The following is a 22,593-nucleotide window of genomic DNA, read 5'->3' as shown; positions in this document are numbered from 1 at the left end:
TTCATATCCCTTAACCGCTTGCCGAACGCCGCCAGTAGATATACATCGGCAGAATGGCATGGCTGCGCAAAGCAACGTACAGGTACGTTGCTTTGAATTTAGCGTTGTGCGGGTGCGCGGGTGCCAACAGTGGCGTGCGCACACCCCTGCCGCAAGCTCCAAATCCGCGGTACCTGCGGACTCGATGTCTGCTGGTGTCCCGTGATCGTGTCACGGAGCTGCAAAACAGGGAGATGTCTGTGTAAACAAGGCATTTCCCTGTTCTGCTTTGTGACAGGACATCGATCTACTGGTCCCTGTCATCGGGAGCAGTGTTCAATGTCGTGTCACTGGTAGTCCATCCCCCACACAGTTAGAATCACTCCCTAGGACACACTTAACCCCATCCTTGCCCCCTAGTGGTTAACCCATTCCCTGCCAGTGTAAATTACACAGTAATCAGTACATTTGTATAGCACTGATCGCTGTATAAATGACAATGTCAGCGTCACGATAAAAATTGCAGATCGCCGCCATTACTAATTAAAAAAAAATAATAATAAAAAATGCCATAAAACGATCCCTTATTTTGTACACTATTAGCTAGATTCACACAGGGCCAGATTCTCGTCCAGCGGCGTATCTCTGCGGCAGCGTAACGTAACGATTTACGTTACGCCGCCGCAACTTAGACGGGCAAGTGCTGTATTCTCAAAGCACTTGCTCCGTAAGTTGCGGCGGCGTAGCGTAAATCGGCCGGCGTAAGCCCGCCTAATTCAAATTTGGATCAGGGGGGCGTGTTTTATGTAAATGTACTGTGACCCGCCGTGACATCCGCCGTCCATGGAATTTCCCAGTGTGCATTGCTCCAAAGTACGCCGCAAGGACGTCATTGGTTTCGACGTGAACGTAAATGACGTCCAGCCCCATTCACGGACGACTTACGCAAACGACGTAACTTTTTCAAATTTCGACGCGGGAACGACGGCCATACTTAACATTGTTACGCCGCACTTATGCCACCATATAGCAGGGGTAACTATACGCCGGAAAAAGCCGTACGTAAGCGGCATAACTTTACTGCGTCGGCCGGGCGTATGTTCGGGAATTTGCGTATCTACCTAATTTGCATACTCAACGCAGAATTCGACGGAAGCGCCACCTAGCGGCCAGCGTAAAAATGCAGTTACGATCCGATGGCGTAAGAGACTTACGCCTGTCGGATCTAACATATCCATGCGTAACTGATTCTAAGAATCAGGCGCATAGATACGACCGGCCGGACGCAGAGATAAGACGTTGTATCTCCTCTAAGAATCTGGGCCAAAGAGTTAAGCCGGCGTATCAGTAGATATGCCGTCGTAACTCTGAATCTAAGCCGTCGTACATTTAAGTTTATTCTCAAATTGAGATAAACTTAAATGTAGCTAAGATACGACAGCCTGCGCCGTCGTATCCTAGCTGTCTAGTTCCGCCGGCCGCTAGGGGCGTGAACGCTGATTTATGCCTAGAATGCGTAAATCAGCGAGATACGCCTATTCATGAACGTACGCTTGCCCGTCGCAGTAAAGATACGCCGTTTACGTAAGGAGTTTTCAGGCGTAAAGTTAGTCGAACAAATAGCTGGCCTAGCCAATGTTAAGTATGGACGTCGTTCCCGCGTCGAATTTTGAAAATTTTACGTCGTTTGCGTAAGTCGTCCGTGAATGGGGCTGGACGTAATTTACGTTCACGTCGAAACCAATAAGTCCTTGCGGCGTACTTTGGAGCAATGCACACTGGGATATGTCCACGGACGGCGCATTGCGCCGTTCGTTAAAAACGTCAATCACGTCGGGTCATGGTTTATTTACATAAAACACGCCCACCTCTTTACAATTTGAATTAGGCGTGCTTACGCCAGCCCATTTATGCTACGCCGCCATAACTTAGGAGGCAAGTGCTCTGTGAATACAGCACTTGCCTCTCTGACTTACGGTGGTGTAGCGTAAATACGATACGCTACGCCGGCTCAAAAATACGCCGCCCTACGTGAATCCAGCTATATAACTTTTGCGCAAACCAATCCATTTACGCTTATTGCAATTTTTTTTACCAAAAATATGTGGAAGAATACATATCGGCGGTTTTTATTTTTTGCGCTATAAATAAAAATAGAGCGACAATTTTGAAAAAAATAATATTTTTTACTTTTTGCTGTAATAAATATCCCCCAAAAATATATAAAAAAACGTTTTTTTTCCTCAGTTTAGGACGATACGTATTCTTCTACATATTTTTCGTAAAAACAAATCACAATAAGCGTTTATTGATTGGTTTGCGCAAAAGTTATAGCGTTTACAAAATAGGGGGTATTTTTATGGCATTTTTATTAATATATTTTTTTTACTAGTAATGGCGGCGATCAGCGATTTTTTTTCGGTACTGCGACATTATGGTGGACACTTCGGACACTTTTGACACATTTTTGGGACCATTGGCATTTTTATAGCGATCAGTGCTATAAAAATGCATTGGATTACTATAAAAATGCCACTGGCAGGGAAGGGGTTAACACTAGGGGGCGGGGAAGGGGTTAAGTATGTGCCTGGGTGTGTTCTAACTGTGGGGGGGGAGTGGCCTCACTAGGGGAAACACTGATCCTCTGTTCATACATTGTATGAACAGAGGATCAGCATTCCCCCCCCTGACAGGACCGGGAGCTTTACACACACAGCTCCTGTTCCCTGCTCTGTAACGAGCAATCGCGGGTGCCCGGCGGCGATCGTGCCCGCCGGGCACACGCACGGGAGTCGGGGGCGAGCGGGGGGCGGCTAGTAGTTAATGCAAGTCTGTGAGTCTGGAAACCCATTGAAAACAATACATTTGCTAAGTGGTTAAAAAAAACATAAAATAAATTGTAAGACTATAAATAAAAAAAAAAAAAAATAATATATATATATATATATATATATATATATATATATATATATATATATATATATATATATATATATATATAATGTAAAGGTAAATGTAAAGTGCCTTTAGGCCTGGTTGACACTCGTGTGATTTCAGGTGCAACTGCACAGAATTGCAAAGTAATGGAAATCACATTAATTTCAATGGTGCCTGTTCACATTAATGCAACACAACTTTGGGGGAGGGGCCTGTGCTACTTTGGTGCGATGTAGTACATTTTGGTGCCCCATGGACTTCATGCAGATGCGTTTTTGATGCAATTCTGATGCATTTTCTCCCCCACCTATTCTCCTCTTCCTTCATAAATTGCAGAAGTATAAAAATCACATGAGAAATGCACCAAGTCATTTTTTTTAAGATACTGTATACTTTACATGTAAAATAGATTTGTTTGATTCATAAACAATCTTATTAATGTGTGTTAAAGGGGTTGTAAAGACAAAAATATTTTCCTGTTAAATTAAAGTCTGACAGTAGCTGATAAAGTAAAAAGTAATGTTTTTCATTATAACTAGTTTGATACCTGTTGAAATTGAGCTGTTTTCACCTCCAGCACTCCTGAATCATTATTCTCACTGACTTCCTGGTTTGCGGTGCGCATTCATTCTTGCTACATCACGGTCTAATGGGAACTACAGTTCCCATTAGGCTTAGCCTCCATGCCTGTGAGGAATAAGAGAGCATCTTTAAGCAGGGCTGTAGTCATAGGGAAGGGGTGAGCACATTCTGCTTTCCACCATGCAAAACAGCTCAGATGCTGGTGGAAAGCAAGAAGAGGAGAGACAGGAAATGGCATTTTCAAACCTGGATTACTGTATTTTGAAGGTCAAAAGGAAAAACGAGCCAAGTGATATTTAAATTCTCTAGCTAACAGCAATCAATTAATCTAATAAAAACGAACCTTTAGTGTTCCTTTAATGTCTTAAAAATCTTGATCTTTGTATATAGCTTGTCATGATATTTGCTTACTATACAGTTGTGCTCATAAGTTTACATACCCTGGCAGAATTTATTATTTTTTGGGCATTTTTCAGAGAATATGAATATAACACAAAAACTTTTTTCACTCATGGTTAGTGTTTTGCTGAAGCCATTTATTATCAATCAACCATGTTTCCTCTTTTTAAATCATAATCACAACAGAAACTACCCAAATGACCCAGATAAAAAGTTTACATACCCCAGTTCTTAATACCGTGTATTGCCCCTTTAACATCAAGGACAGATTGAAGTCTTTTGTGGTATTTGTGGATGAGACTCTTCATCTTCTCAGATGGTAAAGCTGCCAATTCCTCTTGGTAAAAAGCCTCCAGTTCCTGTGAATTCTTGGGCTGTCTTGCATGAACTGCATGTTTGAGATCTCCTCAGAGTGGCTCAATGATATTGAGGTCCGGAGCCTGAGATCAGTCTGAGATGGCCACTCCAGAACCTTCACTTTATTCTGCTGTATCCAATGACAGGTTAACTTGACCTTGTGTTTTGGATCATTGTCATGTTGAAATCTCCAAGTACATCCCATGTGCAGCTTCCTGGCTGATGAATGCAAATGTTCCTCCAGTATTTTCTGCTAACATCCTGCATTCAACTTGCCATACATTTTGACCAAATTTCCTGTGCCTTTGTAGCTCACACATCCCTAAAACATCAGCGATCCACTTCCGTGTTTCACAGTAGGAATGGTGTACCATTCATCATAGGCCTTGTTGACCCCTTTCCAAATTAAGTGTTTATGGTTGTGGCCAAAAAGCTCAATTTTGGTCTCATCACCCCAAATGACTTTGTGCCAGAAGGTTTGAGGCTTGTCTATGTAAGCCGGATACTTTGTGGCATACTTCTGGCGACTCGACCATGCAGGCCATCTTTCTTCAAGTGCCTTCTTATTATGCATCTTGAAACAGCCACACCACATATTTTCAGAGAGTCCTGTATTTCACCTGAAGTTATTTGTGGGTTTTTCTTTGCACCCCGAACAACTTTCCTGGCAGTTGTGGCTGAAATTTTAGTTGGTCTACCTGACCGTGGTTTGGTTTCAACACAATCCCTAATTTTCCACTTCTTGATTAAAGTTTGAACACTGCATTCTCAATTCCTTGGATATCTTTTTATATTCCTTTCCTGTTTTTTTTTTACAGTTCAACTACCTTTTCCTGCAGATCCTTTGACACTTATTTTGCTTTCCCCATGACTCAGAATCCAGAAACGTCAGTGCAGCACTGGATGAATGATGCAAGGGTCTGTCAGGAGTCCAAAAACTCATTGACCTTGTATACACACACACACTAATTACTAACAAACAAATCACAGGTGAGGATGGTTACCTTTTAATAGCCATTCAAACCCCTTTGTGTGCATGTTAGACCAAAATCACCAGGGTATGTAAACCTTTGATCAGGGTCATTTGGGTAGTTTCTGTTGTGATTATGATTTAAAAAGAGTAAACACAGTTGATTGCTAATAAATGGCGTCAGCCAGACAGTAACCACGAGTGAAAGAAATGTTTTTGTGATATCATTCATATTCTCTAAAAAAATGGCCAAGAAATCGTAAATTCTGCCAGGGTATGTAAACTTATGAGCACAACTCTATATGCAGATTCAGATTTCTTGCTATGCATTGCTACAGGATACTTGTGCTTTACTACACTTTCTGACAAAGTAAGCCTATTAGTTGTCTGACCCATTGAAAGTTGTGGCTAATATCTTATCTCAGCTGTTGTTGAGGCAGGGAGGCTGAATGTGTCTGAGACAAATACAAAGCACCTTGTAGTTGTTATTCCACAAGTCTCCATATTAAAGTGTATGTAAACCCTAAAAAATCGAATTCTCTTATTTGCTCCTTCTTGGTCTGCTAAATATTCAATTCAAATGTTTTTTTATATCTGTTTTATCAGTGCAAAACATACCTATTGGTTTTACCAGAAATCGTGTCAGCTGGTAGTTTCCTGTGCTTTCTGCCTGTACACAAGGAGAGGTTATAGATATTTAGAAGGGGTGGGGAGATGGGGAAAGGTCTGTGTACTTTGTAATTCATCAGCTAATGGGTAGGCAGGGCTGACAATATATTCTTTGCAATTCAGAGCCAAAATACACTTTGTTGTCAAGTCAGAGTAAGGTAGGAGTACCATATGGGTATTTTTATATTTATAAAGCAGTGAATATGCCATTTAACAAATATTCACTGCCACATCAGAAATTATTTTCTGCTCTTGATGCGTGTTTAACCACGTAAGGTCCGCCCTGTAGATGTTTTACTGCTACAGGGAGGCAGCTGTGCGGCAGATCACGTATACGTGATATATACGTGATCCGACACTTTCGGGTAGGGGGCACGCATTCAGGCCCCAGGAGGCTCGCATTCACTGTGATTACACACGGATGTACGGTACCCAATGTCTTTCAGCACTCGCCAATTGTCAGAGAGACAGAACTGCGATCTGCCTATGTAAACAAGGCAGATCGCCATTGCAAAACAGGGAACCAATTCCATCTCTTGCTCTAGTAAAAGAACCTCAAACAGTATAGTAAAACACTGACTAGGAACACAGTTATTCACCTCTGATGTTAACCCCTTCCCAGCCAGTGTCATTAGTACAGGGACAGTGCATGTTTTTAGCATTGGTCACTGTATTAGTGTCACTGGTCCCCTAAAAGTGTCAGAATTTCACCGCAAAATCACACTTCCTTTATAAGTCCCTGAATGCCATCATTACTAGTAAAAAAACTGAAAAAAATATCCCATAGCTTGTAAACACTATAACTTTTGCGCAAACCAATCAATATATGCTTATTTTTACCTAATATATGTAACAAAATACGTATTGGCCTAAATTCATAACATTTATTTTTATTTATTTATTGAATAGTTTTTATAGCAGAAAGTAACAAATATTGTTTTTTATTCTTCAAAATTGTCTGTCTTTTTTGTGTGTAGCGCAAAAAAAAACACACAGGTAATCAAATATCACCAAAAGAAATCTCTATTTATGGGGAAAAGGGACATATATATTTTGTTATGGTATAGCGCTGCATGACTGCACCATTATTAGTTAAAATAACGGAGTGCCGTATCGCAAAAAATGGCCTGGTCATGAAGTTGGGTAAATCTTCCGGAGGTCAAGTGGTTAAAAGAAAAGTATGGGGTTCTCAAAAATAATTTATATACTCACCTAGGTGGATTCAGCATTGGTCCAATCTCGCATCTATCCCCCGCTGCTTCTAAGACTGAGAAGGGAGCGATCAATGACTGCTGATCACTCAGTTTTCAGTCTTCAGTGAGCAGAGAGTGAGGCCCCGTACACACGACCGAGTTTCTCGGCAGAATTCAGCCAGAAACTCGGTTCAGAGCTGAATTCTGCCGAGAAACCCGGCCGTGTGTACACTTTCGGCCGAGGAAGCCGACGAGGACCTCGGCGAGGAAATAGAGAACATGTTCTCTATTTCCTCGTTGTTCTATGGGAGAACTCGGCCCGCCGAGCTCCTCGGCGGCTCCAGGACTGAACACGCCGAGGAACTCGATGTGTTTGGCACGTCGAGTTCCTCGGCCGTGTGTACAGGGCTTCACAGTCTCTCTGCTCTGCCCTTCCAGCGCTCAATGGAGTGTCAGGCTATGGAAGGCCAAGGAACAGGCTCAGTTTCCCATAGCCTGAATGGCTGAGTGACGTCAACCAACAGCACACTTTAGCCCACTGTCATCTGAAAATTGGTCACATGAGTGCAGAATGAACTGCACTCCTGTTTTCCCCAGGAGAAGTGGGGCCAAATGAGCTTTGGCCCTACTTCTTCTTTAACCTATCTCTATTAGCTTTACACATGTAGTATAATGCGGAAGTGGGCAACTGTGACACCACTGAGTCTGCTGTGGCCTCTGACATCATATCCGGCATGTCTAAACAAGAGAGGATTGTATGTGTAACATACATGTACTGTATATAGATATAGATATACAGTATATGATGATTGTTGTTCAAATTAATGTTTCTCTTTAAAGTGGAGGTCCACCCACTTTTTTTTTTTTTTAAAGCCAGCAGCTACAAATACTGCAGCTGCTGACTATTAATAAATAAACACTTACCTGTCCAGCACGCCCGCGATGTCGGCAGCCAAGGCAGCGCATCTCTTGGCTGCCCCCGCCGCCATCCTCGGTGAGGGAATCGGGAAGTGAAGCGTTGCAGCTTCACTGCCCAGTTCCCTACTGCGCATGCGCGAGTAGCGTGGCGCGCCCTCACTGGTCCCTGCTCTCTCCTAGGAGCAGTTTGTTTCCCAGGAGACGGGGGGGGGGACAGGAAGTGGCGTGACTCCCACGGGAGTCTATGCCCGGATATGGGTGCAAATACCTGTCTTAGACAGGTATCTGCACCCCCCTGAAAGGTGCCAAATGTGACACCGGAGGGGGGAGGGTTTTGAAAAGCGGAAGTTCCATTTTTGGGTGGAACTCCGCTTTAAGATAAATACTGTACTGCAAAAATTACAGGCTGATTATTTACCATACTTTTAATGCACTTTAAGCCCAATTCTGGCTTGTTAAAGAAAAAATCTGTTATCCTGCACCAGTTAAAATTAAAAATCAGCTTTTGCTGTCATACTCCCCCTACTTTGGTACTCCTCCCTCAAGACGCACTACGATGCTAATCTTCTACCAGTGTGCATGGCACCCATCCTATTTCCTGTGAGACCATGGTGTCAAACATTTGCACCATGGGGTCCAGTGCTCACAGGAGAATGTCAATAAGTTTCACTGTTTAGGTCCTGCCCCATACTGTAGGAAGAATACTAGGTTTGAGACCCATGATATTATGTAACCAGAACAAAGATCAGTGGGAAAAAGGTATGTATATAAAATGCAAGAAAAAAAAGGGTACAGAGGGCCCTGGATTTGTACTTGGCAGAATTTTTGTTATTTGTCGCTTTTGATGAGCATACGTATTTTAGCAATGGATTGGATTATAAACGTTTACGTTTACTGCATGGATTGGATTATATATGTTATTGAACTATGGACTACAAGAGTTGCAGATGCCTAACTACTAGGCATATATCATTTTGTAATAATAATTCTGTTTTGTGCTACCGTATTTGCCAGCGAAAAAATTCAGGTTTTGGGATATACTTGGAGTATAAGCCGACCCCCTTCCTACTAGTCTTTCTGGAAGCTGAGGGGTAGCCAGAACAACCAATGACAGGAACAACCGCTGACAGAAACAGGCTTTTTTCAGCTTTTTTCAAATCTCACTGTGCCATTACATTACATGCCTCACTGTGCCATTACACATGCCTCACTTTGCCATTACATATGCCTCACTGTGCCATTATACATGCCTCACTGTGCCATTACATATGCCTCACTGTGCCATTACATATGCCTCACTGTGCCATTACATATGCCTCACTGTGCCATTACATATGGCTCACTATGCCATTACACATGCCTCACTGTGCCATTACACATGCCTCACTGTGCCATTACACATGCCTCACTGTGCTATTATACATGCCTCACTGTGCCATTATACATGCCTCACTGTGCCATTGCCGACCTCACTGTGCCATTGCCTGCCTCGACGATCTCCCTATCTTTTCCTGTTTGCACAGTTTGTCAGGCTGCGGGCGTCTATTATTCAAAAGCCGTGCCTCCTCCTCAGGCTGTTCCGTGATAGGCGGAACACTAATTTTCCCAGCAGAGCCTCTGTTCAGTGTTCCGCCTATCACGGATGTCCTCTCATCTGAGGATGAGAAGGCATCCGTAATAGGCAGGATACTGAAACAGAGGCTCTGCTGGGAAAATTAGTGTTCCGCCTATCACGGAACAGCCTGAAGAGGAGGCACGGCTTTTGAATAATGGATGCCCGCAGCCTGAACAGACAGTTACCAGCGTATAAGACGACCCCCGAGTTTTGAGCTATTTTTTTACATACAAAAGGTTGTCTTAGGCCTCGTACACACGACCGAGAAACTCGACGGGCGAAACACATCGAGTTCCTCGTCGTGTTCCTTGTTAGGCTTGTCGAGGAACTCGACAAGCTTGCTTTGCGTACACACAGTCAAGCCAAAATCTCCTCGTTCTCAAACGCGGTGACATACAACACATACAACGGCAGGGGAAGTTCAATTCCACTGGCTAAACTCTTGGGGCTGCTTTTGCTAATTTCATGTGTTTGCGTGTTAAATAAAAGTTTGGTAAGAGACGATTTGCACTTTTCAGTCTGTTACAGCTTTAAAGGTGTGTTATCTCCATTACAAATGCTACTTTTACTCCCGTCTGATACTTTAATCTGAGCAAGCGTGGGTTTCTTAGCATACAGACGTCCGAGTTTCTCGTTGAAAACCAGCCCGTCAAGGATCTCGACGAGCCAAATCAGACTCCCGTCGAGAAAATAGAGAACTTGCTCTCTTTTTGGCTCGTCAAGGTTCTCGGCAGTTTCCTCGATGAAAATGTACACACGACCGGTTTCCTCGGCAAAAAAATATCTCCCAGCAAGGTTCTTGCTGGTTTTTGCCGAGAAACTCGGTCGTGTGTACGAGGCTTGATACGCCGGAAAATACGGTATATGTTTTGGTTACCCTATGGTATTTTAATAGCTTTAATTATTTTTTCTATGATAAAATTGGTATTCTGTTATATCATACCTCACATGTATACATGGGTTAATTCAGTATGGCAACCTTTTAATCTAGTAAGTGTAATGGTTTGTTTTGCATAGGCTTTTTTTTTTATCATATTCACATCTTGTGAGTATATGTTTATAGGAGGATTGCTTGGTTTTCCTCATGATGCAAGCCAAAACATGACTTGTGAGTTCCCTTTCATTCTGTATTTAGCCCCAGATAGGATTTTTACATCTGTATCATGACATATTTTTTTGTACGCTTGAGTAGGTCTTTATTACTTTCTTTCTTACATGATGTGATTGTAATTTATTAAATGCAAATGACCTCCTTTGGTTTATAGAATGCGTGCATCAAGTTTCACCCATATGACTCTGTCAGTTTTCAGCGAGCTGTGTTCCTAGAACATGCACATTTTATTTGAATTAAGGAAAGGGAAGCAATTTATGATAACATGCAATTGTTACCTTGTCATGTGGCATCACAAGACAACTATATAATGAAGTCTTTCCAGCACTTTAGCTGTCTATGGTTTGCAGTCCGATTTCTCAGCAGCATCAAATGAGAAAGTTAGTATAATAGGAAAGCTGGATATTATTTTAAAATGCTAATCCATGGGAAGCACAATATTAACTATTTTACCCAGTGTTCTTGCAGAGGGAGCACAGCTTATCCATTGTCTGACACCCCTGAGGAATGGTGTGTCTATGTCCATCCTCTCCACTCTGCACCATGTTGATTGACAGTCCAGATTACAATGACAGAGCTCAGAGGGAGGAGTACCTAGAGCACAATTTTGGGAAAAGCTTTATTTTCTGATTCAAACTGTATTGTATTTTGAGAAAAATAACTGATCTCGTTCAAGTCCTTTTTTTTTTGTTTTCTTTCCACAGAATTTGTTAGCTTCTGAAACTGATTTTAAGTAATAATACATGGCAGGTTAGATGCCAATGATATTTTTCTGAAACTTTCTTTTGTGTTTTTAGCTTTGCTGGGGGGGAGTTGAATATCTGTCTTTTATCCCTGTTGGAGGGATTATAAGTGACATTGGTTTTAGAGTAAAAAGTTGAACTACACATTGGCCATTGCCATTAGCACCTCCTATACATAAAGTTTCTCCTCATTTGCAAAGCTAGAAGTTGAGGTGCTAGCTCAAATAAAAATATACAAATATTCATCAAACAATATGTGTGGTCATATAAAGACAGATCCGTGCAATCAAGGAATTTTCAAGTGAAACAATATATATGAACATGTTTGATAAAATGTCCTGCAAACAATAGATGATTAAACAAAACAATATCTTATAGTCCACGTCTTCCTTTCACCACATGTGCATTCGTAATGCATGCTCTTCTAAATTAGCAGTGCTCCAAAAGCTGTGTTCCACCACCTAATAAAAGGGGGGCCACGCACCAGATGGCCTCGGGCCATCAGGACCCTCACAGCTTAAATTATAGATCCTAAGCTTGGTTTATACTTCCTTTCCTTTTAAATCCAATGTCACCAACAGGGAAGTCCCAGAATGAGAAAGCAATAATGCAATAATCGTGCAATACATTTATTTAAGAATTGATCATTAAAAAACATGTGCCAGTACACTCACGTTTTCATGTGCCATGAAGCGGCACCCACTATAGAAAGCCTGTGTGATTACAGTCCCCACTGCTGCTCATTTCTGAGTTGGCATGTGTTCCACCTGAGCCGGATGTGATGTCAGTGACATCCTGGAAGTTCCACCACTCGTCACAGCTCAATGCATTTTACCGGAAAGGCATCATCAAGAAGGCTTCATCAGGAAGACGACTGCTAGAATCCTTATCTGACACATACAGGCGTGTCATATGCCTGCGTCTCCCTGCTGTGGCCTGGCCGTGACATCATTAGGCCCCGTACACACGAGAGGATCGATCCACTGGAATTGATCCGCGGACCGGTTTCAGCGGATAGATCCCCTGGTGTGTACGATCCAGCGGATCTATTTCCGCAGATTTTTGTCCCCGGGGATGGATTTCCAGCGGATCAAAATTTCTTGACATGCTAAGAAATCGATCCGCTGGAATCCAGTCCAACGGATTGATCCGCTGGTCTGTACAGACTCACCGGATCAATCCGTCCGAATCCATCCCCCGCATGCGTCGTAATGATTCGACGCATGCGTGGAAGTCCTTATATCACAGCGTCGCGCACGTCGCCGCGTCATCATCGCGGCGACGGCGCGACACGTCACCGCGGACGGAATTCCGCGGGGATTTTGATCTCATGGTTAGTACAACCATGAGATCAAAATCCGCCAGAGGATTTATCCGCGGAAATGGTCCCCCGGACCGTTTCCGCGGATAAATCCTCTCGTGTGTACTAGGCCTTAGTGTGCCCCTTCTGAACTTCAGGGACACTTTTATAATATTGAGGACAGGGGAAAGGGGCACATCATTGCAGCAAGGGAGTACAGTTATTTAATAGAGTGGGTAGGGGTTTGGACATCTATCAGATTTTTATTGCTTTGTAAATCTTCATCTCCCTGTCACACCTGCACACTCTCGTTTCTTGCCTTGGTGTCACAAGAAGTGATGAGAAATATCAACAATATGGACCGCAATGAAAGTTACGTAAAATAAATATGACCTTGCTGAAACGCTACTAAACTGCTTAGACAGTGTCTGTGCAGATTCAATATATAAATAAATAAAATCAATCTAAATTAAATAAATATATTATTGTGCAAAATAAATTGACCCACACCATACACTAATATGTTGAAAAAGTTCAAAATCAATAAATAAATAATTAAATCTGCATAAAATACATGTATTCTATAATTAAAGTCCCATATAATTCATAAAGTCTTTTGGTGACAAGTTATAACCTGGCTGGCGCATGGCTGGAATATCCCCAATTTAGACAATATCTTACTATGAATTCTCCCACCATCTCTTTAGCTGGGTCCCTCACTGACTTTGAGTGTTTGCCGTCCTAGAAGGCCAGACCGGACCGTCCACTGTCTCAACTGCGTCAAATCTTAGGACCTCTCCCCACTTTATGCCCTTATATAACTCCTTTCTGGGACAAAATACTGTGTTGTATTCTAGTCTAGTGGGAGATAGAATCAACAACTCCTCTCTCATTACTCTGCTCATGCTGCTGCCTGGGTCTTATAAACAAAACAAGAACCATTTCCTCCGGCATCTTTTGACCTCTGCACATACTATGATTCACAGGGCACTTGTGAAGAAGGCTTCAGTGCCCCCAAGAAAGTCCAGCAAGCGACAGGACCGCCACTTACAGTTGATTCAGCTCAGAGATCGGAGCACCAACTCCCTCTTCCCCCCTTCCCACCTTATCTTATCTTGAATTTCTAGATCTCAATGTACTGGCTTAGTGGATACCATCTACCATTCTTCTACTCACCGCTTGGTAGTGGCTACAAAGATGAGCTGTGGGTGGGGGGGTACAGAGGTGAGCTGTGAATGGGGGGTACAGAGGTGAGCTGTAGATGGGGGGGGGTACAGAGGTGAGCTGTGGATGGGGGTGGTACAGAGGTGAGCTGTGGATGGGGGGTACAAAGGTGATCTGTAGATGGGGGAAAGAGGTGAGCTGTGGACAGGGGAAATACAGAGGTGAGCTGTGGATGGGGGGGGGATACATAGGTGAGCTGTAGACACAGGTGGCTTACAGAGGTGAGCTGTGGATGGGGGGGGGGGGGGGTACAGAGGTGAGCTGTGGATGGGGGTGGTACAGAGGTGAGCTGTGGATGGGGGGTACAAAGGTGATCTGTAGATGGGGTACAGAGGTGAGCTGTGGACAGGGGAAATACAGAGGTGAGCTGTGGATGGGGGGGGATACAGAGGTGAGCTGTAGACATGGTGATACAGAGGTGAGCTGTGGATAGGGAGGTACAGAGGTGAGCTGTGGATGATGGTACAGAGGTGGACGGGGGATACAAAAGTGAGCTGTGGATGGGGGGGGGGGTATATAGATAAACTGTGGATGGGGTTTAAGAGGTAAGCAAAGAGGTATGCATGGGTGAGCAATAGATGGTTACTTTTGGGGGATATGTAAGTAATGCCCCTTGTGTTGATTTTTTGAGGCCTGTGTGATACAAACACCTAAGTACTGCACAGAACACACTACCGTGTGTCAATACTGAGTGCAGTACTCTGTGCCCCTTGCTCCTTGTGCAATGTGCGGATTATTTCTGGCTGCTCTATGTCTCTCCTCATGGGAGGGTAAGTTCCTGCACTAACTCTCTAAGAACAAAATCCCTGACTACAAGTAATAAATCCCAGCTCGCCACTCACACTGCCCCCCTCCCCTCCCCCCCTGGCTGCAGAAAGGACCAATTAGAGAGATCAGAAGGGCATGTAGTCCCAGAGGATGGACAGTGCATGGACAATGAGACATGGACTACAGCCCTCACTCAGCTTTGCGGCAGTCCTGTATGACTTCTCTACTCCCGGCTGGTCCTTCTACTGCAGTCGGTATAACTAGTAATTTATTCCTGGCAGCCTATCTTTGGGAATGCTGCTCACATTGGGCTCTGTTCCTACCTGCTCTGCTCATTGCTAATAACAAGTTCTAGGAGTTTTCTGTCTATTGGTGGGCCCCCTCAGCTACCCAGTCCATGGTGTGTAGGCAGTGAGGAGTTGGTGTGCTGTAAACTTCTTTAGCAATCAGTGAGCTGTAATGGTGTGCTATAACCTCTCTCAACCAATCAGTGAGCGGTAATGATGTGCAGTAACCTCTAGCAACCATATAGTGAGGCTGGACCAATCGGTGAGTGTGGACCAGTTATTTTTGTTTATATTATTAAAGTTTTTTGAGAATATTATTATACAGGATTTATATAGTGCAACAGATGGAGCATCACTTTGCAACATTAAAACAGAGAGTACAGTTCCAAAATCAATTCAATACATAAGTCTTTGTGTGTTTGTTTTTTTGGATGTTGGGGTGGAGAGCAAATTTGCATGGTGATCCAAGAAAATGTTTGCCCAAGGTCCAACCAATATTTAAGACAGTCCTGACAGTGGGGTTAATTTACTAAAACTGGAGAGGGCAAAATCTGTTGCAGCTCTACATAGAAACCAATCAGCTTCTAGATTTGTTTTTGAACAAGCTAAAGTAGAAGCAGATTGATTTCTATGAAGAGCTGCACCAGAGTTTGCGCCCTCCAGTTTTAGTAAATCCAACCACTGTTTATTTAGACAAAAGAAATCCCCTAAAGATCCTTCCTTGTAGCAGATTTTGTCTGTCCCAGGCAATGGACTGCATGTCTCATATACCTAATACAAACAGAGCTGTATGAATGTTTTTATGTGCATGTGTAACAACTGGTTTATCATAACACAGGTTTACGAGTCTGTGGAAGCTGAAAGGCATTTGCAGAGAGTATTAGATAAGATGTGATGTGAAATCTGTCTGTCTGGAGAACCTTATGGTAAAAGATTGGTCAAACTGGCAGAAAACACTGTCCCAAGATCTGCTATCATAACAGTTACCTGATAATGTGCATGAAACAAGCTGAATTCATATGTGGCTAAGATATTCATCTAAAACAATGTTTTATGTGTAAATCTGGAAAGTAAGTTCAATCGCTAAACATTCTGGGTTAGCTTTTTTTATCTTTATTTATTTTAGGCAAATGACAATTAGTGACTCTCATGGCTTTTTCATTGCTTCTCAATATATTCCACCTGCAGCAAAATGATACAAATATAAAGGGACTATATATATATATATATATATATATACAGTAGATAAGAGGATTGCATATACTTTATGTGCCACTAATGTGTATCCATTCCTTTCGATACAACTCAATAGGATCAAAGGTAAATTGCAATAGGGTTGATTTACTAAATGCAAGTAGGCTGTTTACTTTGCAAGAGAATTTTCCCTTAGCTTAGTAAATGCAGTGGAAATTCACCTTGCAAACAATACCCAACCAGGTGTAAAGAAAATGGAAAGAAAAGCAGTATTTTGGTTGCACATGATTGGATGATGAAAATGAGCATAGCTTCACTAAGCTAAAGGAAAAATTCCATTGCAACTTGTAAATTCCTTTGCAAAGTGAGCAGCATATTTTCATTTAGTAAATCAACCCCACAATGTTTGTATAGACCTCTATATCATATATAAAGTTTTCTTCTACCTTCTGTGAATAAACATATTTTTTCCCATGTAAATCATTCCATAATCAAGTCCAAATATAATTTATTGTTTTTAACAGGTGAAGTTGGACTATGAGCAGCTTCGAGAAACCCTCACTACAGTCACCAAAGAAAGAGATTTGGCTGTGAAGGAGAAGTACCAGCTCCAAGCCAAACTGGAGAACCTAGAGCAAGTCCTAAAGGTGAGACAAACCCTTGTCACTCAGATGGGATTGAGTTTGTGCCATTTTTTCATTCTCCCATGTTGACTTTCATGCCCTTCCGATGTTTTCCCTGTGTCTGCCTGCCTTATTACACAGACAATCAAGCTTGAATATACAGTATATAAGATAATAATGCATTGTGGGACACAACAATCACCAATTCCTGAGTGCTCTGATGCTGGACACGTCTGATCAGTGCCATTATTAGTTACAGTGCTTAAAAGTCATAAGCATATCATCACAATCACCCTCATTCATTACCGTCATAGAAAATGCTAATTGCCAGTGTTCACTGCTAACTGTCAATGATAATTCTCCCTTCTCATTCAGTATGCTGTAAGCAGACACAGTATTATTTACACATAACTTCACACGCAAAGCCAAACAGCTGCACTAAATATGGCCTTCAGTTATTTTTTCAACTTTCCATCTTGTTTTTTGATCTTTGCTTTGTTTTTTGTGTTTTTGTTTTTTGTGTTTTTGTTTTTTCCATCTTGTTTTGTTTTGTCCTTGCTGTTTTAACTTTGTATAGTCAAAAAAAAAAATTCTGCCAGTAAATACCTTATACGGCACCCTTCCTGTTTCTTGCCTGGTAATTAGCCTAGGCTTATGACATCATGCACAGCTCTCTCTCACTCTCCTGAGAGTTTGCCAGGAAGGAGGGGTGGGGGTGAGTCATAAGAGGGCCAATGACAGCTGCAGAGCTGGAGGTGTGCCTCTGTGTGTCTGTGTAAATTCAGGGAGTGAACAGGCAGCAGCTTCTGTTACCCACAGTTAAAATGGCTGACGCCAGACTTAGTAGAGGGAGATTTCTGCAGCATATTTGGCAAGTACAGAATCACAGTATATATAAAATAATATGCAAAGTGGTTGGAGGGAAGCTTCCGAATGGCAAAGATGCTTTTATTACAAATTATGTAAGCAGACTGTAGTTCCGCTTTAAGTAGAGTCAGTTCAATGGCTAAAGCTCAAGAGAACCAGAATTTTACACAAATTAGACAAAACATTAGGTTTTCTGCATAAGAGGCACCATAAACAGCATGAATTCACTGCTCCCATCCTGCGCCCAAGCCAGAGGAAAACCCCAGTACTTCAAGATATGAAGCATTCATGATACATGCCCCTACCTATCACATTTTAGGACTAATTATCTGAAAGGGTCATGGTACTTTCCCATGAGGGGGTGTGGAGGCTAGTGTTAGTTTGCACAACCCCATTCAAGTTTTAATTTTCAGAAAGTAAAACATTCACTGGAATTTCCAGGAGGTCGAGTTGCAGCATGGGATAGGTTAAAAGAAGTTAAGCTCTGACTGCTTACAGTTCCTTTTATGCCAGAAACCTATTACTTTGTCTTGTACAAAGTACAGGTTTACTTTAAATTGATATTAGAGCCAATATCTCTCAGCCAATGAGGCAGAGACCCAGGAGAGCATCCGCTCTCGTGCACATCGTTGGATCAAGTTTGGTCAGGGGTGGTGCGTCTATAGAGGGCGCCGGAGCGCCGCCCCCTCTGGCTCTCGCACCGCCACTGATTACAAAAACATAGATTCATGCATTGCATGAATCTATGTTATTGTTGCCACTGCCGCCGATTATTCAGATGGCCAAATGGTGAGCACCGGCCACCTGAATAACGGCAGCTGGTTGGCTGTGTGGAAGTGCCTACCAGAGCCAGTGGCTATGATAGGCTTTTCGAGTACAGCCCTCAGGCTGTAGTCGGCTTCCAGGAAACTTATCTAATGGACGTACGGGGGGTGCGTTCCTTAGATTAGACTGACAGGCGTCTCAGCCAATCAGGTTCACCGGTTCTGGTTACTGGTAACCTGATTGGCTGAAGCGTCATCGAGGGCGGGAGAAGACATCGAGGGACGTGGAAGGAGGATGGCTGACCCCCAGAAAGGTAAGTGCCGGGCGGGGGAGGGGCATTTTACAGGGCACAGCAGCGACAATGGGCACAGTGGCGAAAATGGGAACAGTGGCATCAATGGGCACAGTGGCGACAATGGGCACAGTGGCAACAATTAAAGGACACAGTGGCATCAATTGGCACAGTGGCGACAATTAAAGGGCCCAGTGGCGTCAAAGGGAAAAGTGGCGACAATTGGCACAGTGGCTGCGTTTGATGGCATGGCACAGTGGCTGCGTTTGATGGCATGGCACAGTGGTGACAATTGATGGCACAGTGGCTGTGTTTAATGGCATGGCACAGTGGTTGCGTTTGATGGCATGGCACAGTGGTGACAAAAGATGGCCCAGTGGCTGCATTTGATGGGCCCAGTGGCTGCATTTGATGGGCACAGTGGCTGCATTTGATGGGCACAGTGAGGCTGCAATTGTTTTTTTTTTTCCGTTTGCGCCCCCCCCAAAAAAATTTGAGCACCAGCCGCCACTGAGTTTGGTTAAAGGGGTTGTAAAGGTTCATTTTTTTTTTCAAATAACAAACATGGTATACATACCTCCCCTGTGCAAAGGTTTTGCAAAGAGTGGCCCCGGTCCTCCTCTTCTGGGGTCCCCCAGTGGTGCTCCTGGCTCCTCCCCACATCGAGTGCCCCCTCTGAGACTTGCTTTCCAAGGGGCACTTGTGCAGGCGTGCTCCTGAGTCCTGCTGCTGCGTCAATTGACATAGACAACAGGACTCGGCCCTGCCCCCTGGCTCCAGTGTCACTGAATTTCATTGACCGCTACAGGAGCCAATTGCAGCTGCTGGAGCTGCTGGGCTCATTCTCATTGCTGGAAAGGTTGGGTTCAGGTAAGTAAAAGTGGAGCTCTGGGGGGCTGCTGCACTACAGAAGGTTTACAACCCCTTTAAGTAATGCGGGGTAGGGGCGCAGAGGGAGCTGCGACCCTTAAATCCACTTGTTAGAAATGTTTTGTGCTTTGCCCGTTTGTGGTACAAAAAGCCTGGAAACTGAACAATCCACATTCCAAAAATGCATTGGAATGGGGGTCTCCAAACTTTTCTGTGCTAGTTTTATAAATGAATGAATCAAATTTAAATAAATTAATACATTTAGCTTGGGGTCTTTTTTTTTGTGTGTGTAATTAGCATGACATGATATAGATTAACAGTGAGTTATTCCAAATAAACTTTAGGGTCCCCATCAGCGTCCATTTTTAAATCAGAGGGCCGGATAAAGTCTTGAAGCATGCCAAATTTGGCACTCAGGCAGTAGTTTATAGACCCCCCTATATTAAAATGTGAGCAGCCTCTATACACACACACATACAGAGAAAACTTTGCACACTCTGCACAGTGGCACCATGTTTATCTGACTGTTTTGTTAATGCTGCAGTGAGCTTTTTTTATTTCATTCAGTCATTTTATTGTATGTAGAGAGCAAGCGAAAGATGCTTCCTACAAGCTTCCAACAGCCCTTATCAATTTTAGGTAGTGTATATACAGTACTTGCAAAAGAATGGGCGATGTGACCAAAAGCAAGTGAAATTCTAAAGTATCATTATTTCTGTACATACTAAAAAATATGTACGTTGTGACTGCTGCATCATATGTGTGTGTGTTTATTTCCCATTAGGATAAATTATATTATAATTATATATTTTATTTAATCAAATGCTTCTGTGTGTTATAACTAGGCAAAAAATGTTCTTTTCAGGAAATAGTTAAGCAGATCTCAGTTAAATATACATTGGTGGAAGCAGATAACTTATTATAAAAGCACGCAGGACATAACTCTAGTAATTACACTGTATTTGTTGTGTTAAAGGTTCTTATGGTTCCCTATTGAGCAAATGACGTTAGCAATAAATTATACATGATCCTTGAAGAAAAAATAAAGGCGGGGGGGAATTATTGACAGCAAAGAGAGTTGGCAGAGATAAAGATGAAATATAAAAATGGTTTGAGATATTCAATAATATGATTATTACCTCTATTTTGTCTATCAGATATTAGATCATATACATTGTTACACGGTGTACATAAAAAAAAAACAAAAAAAATGCATATTTAAGACTGCTCATTTTTGTGAACTAGTCCTGTTCTTTCAAAAATCCCCTTAAAGAAGCTTTGCCATTACACAGGAGGCTTTACTCCTCTGCTAATCAGATTACTTAAAGGGTCACTAAAGATTTTTTTTTTTAGCTAAATAGCTTCCTTTACCTTACTGCAGTCCTGGTTTCATGTCCTCATTGTTCGTTTTTGCTTTGATGTTGCTGTAATTCCTCTCTGTTCTGGACACTTCCTGGTTGTCTGTTTCCTGATCACCACAGTACTGGGAGATTTCTCACTGTGGTGACTAATCAAGGAGGTGTGATTACTGTGTGTAAAACTAAACTGGATTGGTGCTGAGGAGTTTTAGACAAAGCATCGCTGCCCTCTATTGGCTCTTTGTCTCTGTACATCAGAGAACCAGCAAACAACAGCAAAAACGAAACTAAACTGCAGGCACATTATATGATTGTTTTTTATCTATTTTTAATCATTTTTAAAAGGAAACAGTTAACTATTATGTCTCTATACCCTGTAAACAGTCATTTCAGCTCAATTTTTTTTCCTTTAGTGACCCTTTAAGCAATGGTTCATTTAAGCTAGACATGGTGAATGGGTATTCACATAATCTAGTTTGTTCCCATATGGCTAAACAATTTTGTGTATAATAAATTACAGATTATAATTGCACCTCTATACTCTATCTATGTATCTGACTATCTCTCACATACTCTCTTGATCTGTCTAGCTAACTGACAGGGTACCACTTTTCTAAGAATTCAGCTAGTTGTGGGCTATTTCTTGAAAACCCTGAAAGTTTTGCAAGAATTATGCTGTAATGCCTCGTACACACGTATGGGATTTCTGACGGGAAAAGTTCCTGTCGAAAATCCCGACGGGAAAGCCGAGAATCTGCACGGTTCAGTGTTTCCCCTACACACGGCCGGTTTTCCCAACAGGAAAAACTGCCAAAAATCGCTGGGCAAAAGTCCGCCGGTTTTCCTTTTTTGTCTGGCGGTTTTTGGGCAGTTTTCCCATCGGAAAAACTGCGAGGAGCATACACACGGCCGGGATTCCCAGCCAAAAGCTCTCCTCACAGTTTTCCCATCTGGAAAACTGATCGTGTGTACGAGGCATTACACCGTATGGTAAGTAAATGATTGGGACCCACGCTGACTGTTTCTCAATTGTTAGTCATTGATCTGTACCTATGGCAGTGTGGTTTCAGAACTGGGAATGTGCACTAGGAGCATGGCATAAGGATACTTTATAGAGAACAATGAACAGCTACATTTATAAAAAATATAGAGGGGCCGGTTTTCCTAAGTATAAATAAAAATGCCCTATGCTGCATCATTCAAGGTGTAAGTACTTACTGCCTGATCCTTCTTGCTTAATGCAGAGAGTGTTGAGCTGGTGTTAAACATCATGAAAAAAAATGTAATTAGATGAATCTAATGCAAATATGCACTAAACTGGTTTGGATCTCATGCACATGGATGGTTTGCGGCCTAAAATAAGTTCAAGTGTAAAATTCCAGCATTTTTCCACACCCAGAGAGCTGCGGGTGGCACATTCAGCCAGCCATAGATGTAAATGACTTTAGCGGTCATACTCAGGTATACACTGATGCTTTCATGCATTGGCATAAACCTGAGCATGCTCAGATGACTTATTGCCTGAACGCGGAGATCTTGCATTTGGGGAGTGTATCATATGCATGTTTACGC

The 22,593-nt window shown here is 42.6% G+C and overlaps 1 protein-coding gene across 15 annotated transcripts in view; it reads left to right on the top strand.

Annotated features, from left to right (window-relative positions):
• The window catches only part of RIMBP2 (RIMS binding protein 2), a 758,298-nt gene that overhangs the window by 422,716 nt on the left and 312,989 nt on the right, over positions 1 to 22,593 (top strand). For all 15 annotated transcript variants that reach the window (XM_040347437.1, XM_040347489.1, XM_040347429.1 and 12 more), the window contains one exon: positions 16,771 to 16,893. In XM_040347437.1, the coding sequence (XP_040203371.1) occupies positions 16,771 to 16,893 (123 nt within the window). The remainder of the gene's footprint in view (positions 1 to 16,770; positions 16,894 to 22,593) is intronic.

Source organism: Rana temporaria, chromosome 1, assembly GCF_905171775.1.
Source record: "Rana temporaria chromosome 1, aRanTem1.1, whole genome shotgun sequence".
Lineage (NCBI taxonomy): Eukaryota > Metazoa > Chordata > Amphibia > Anura > Ranidae > Rana > Rana temporaria.
This window is presented reverse-complemented; position numbering and strand designations above follow the sequence as displayed.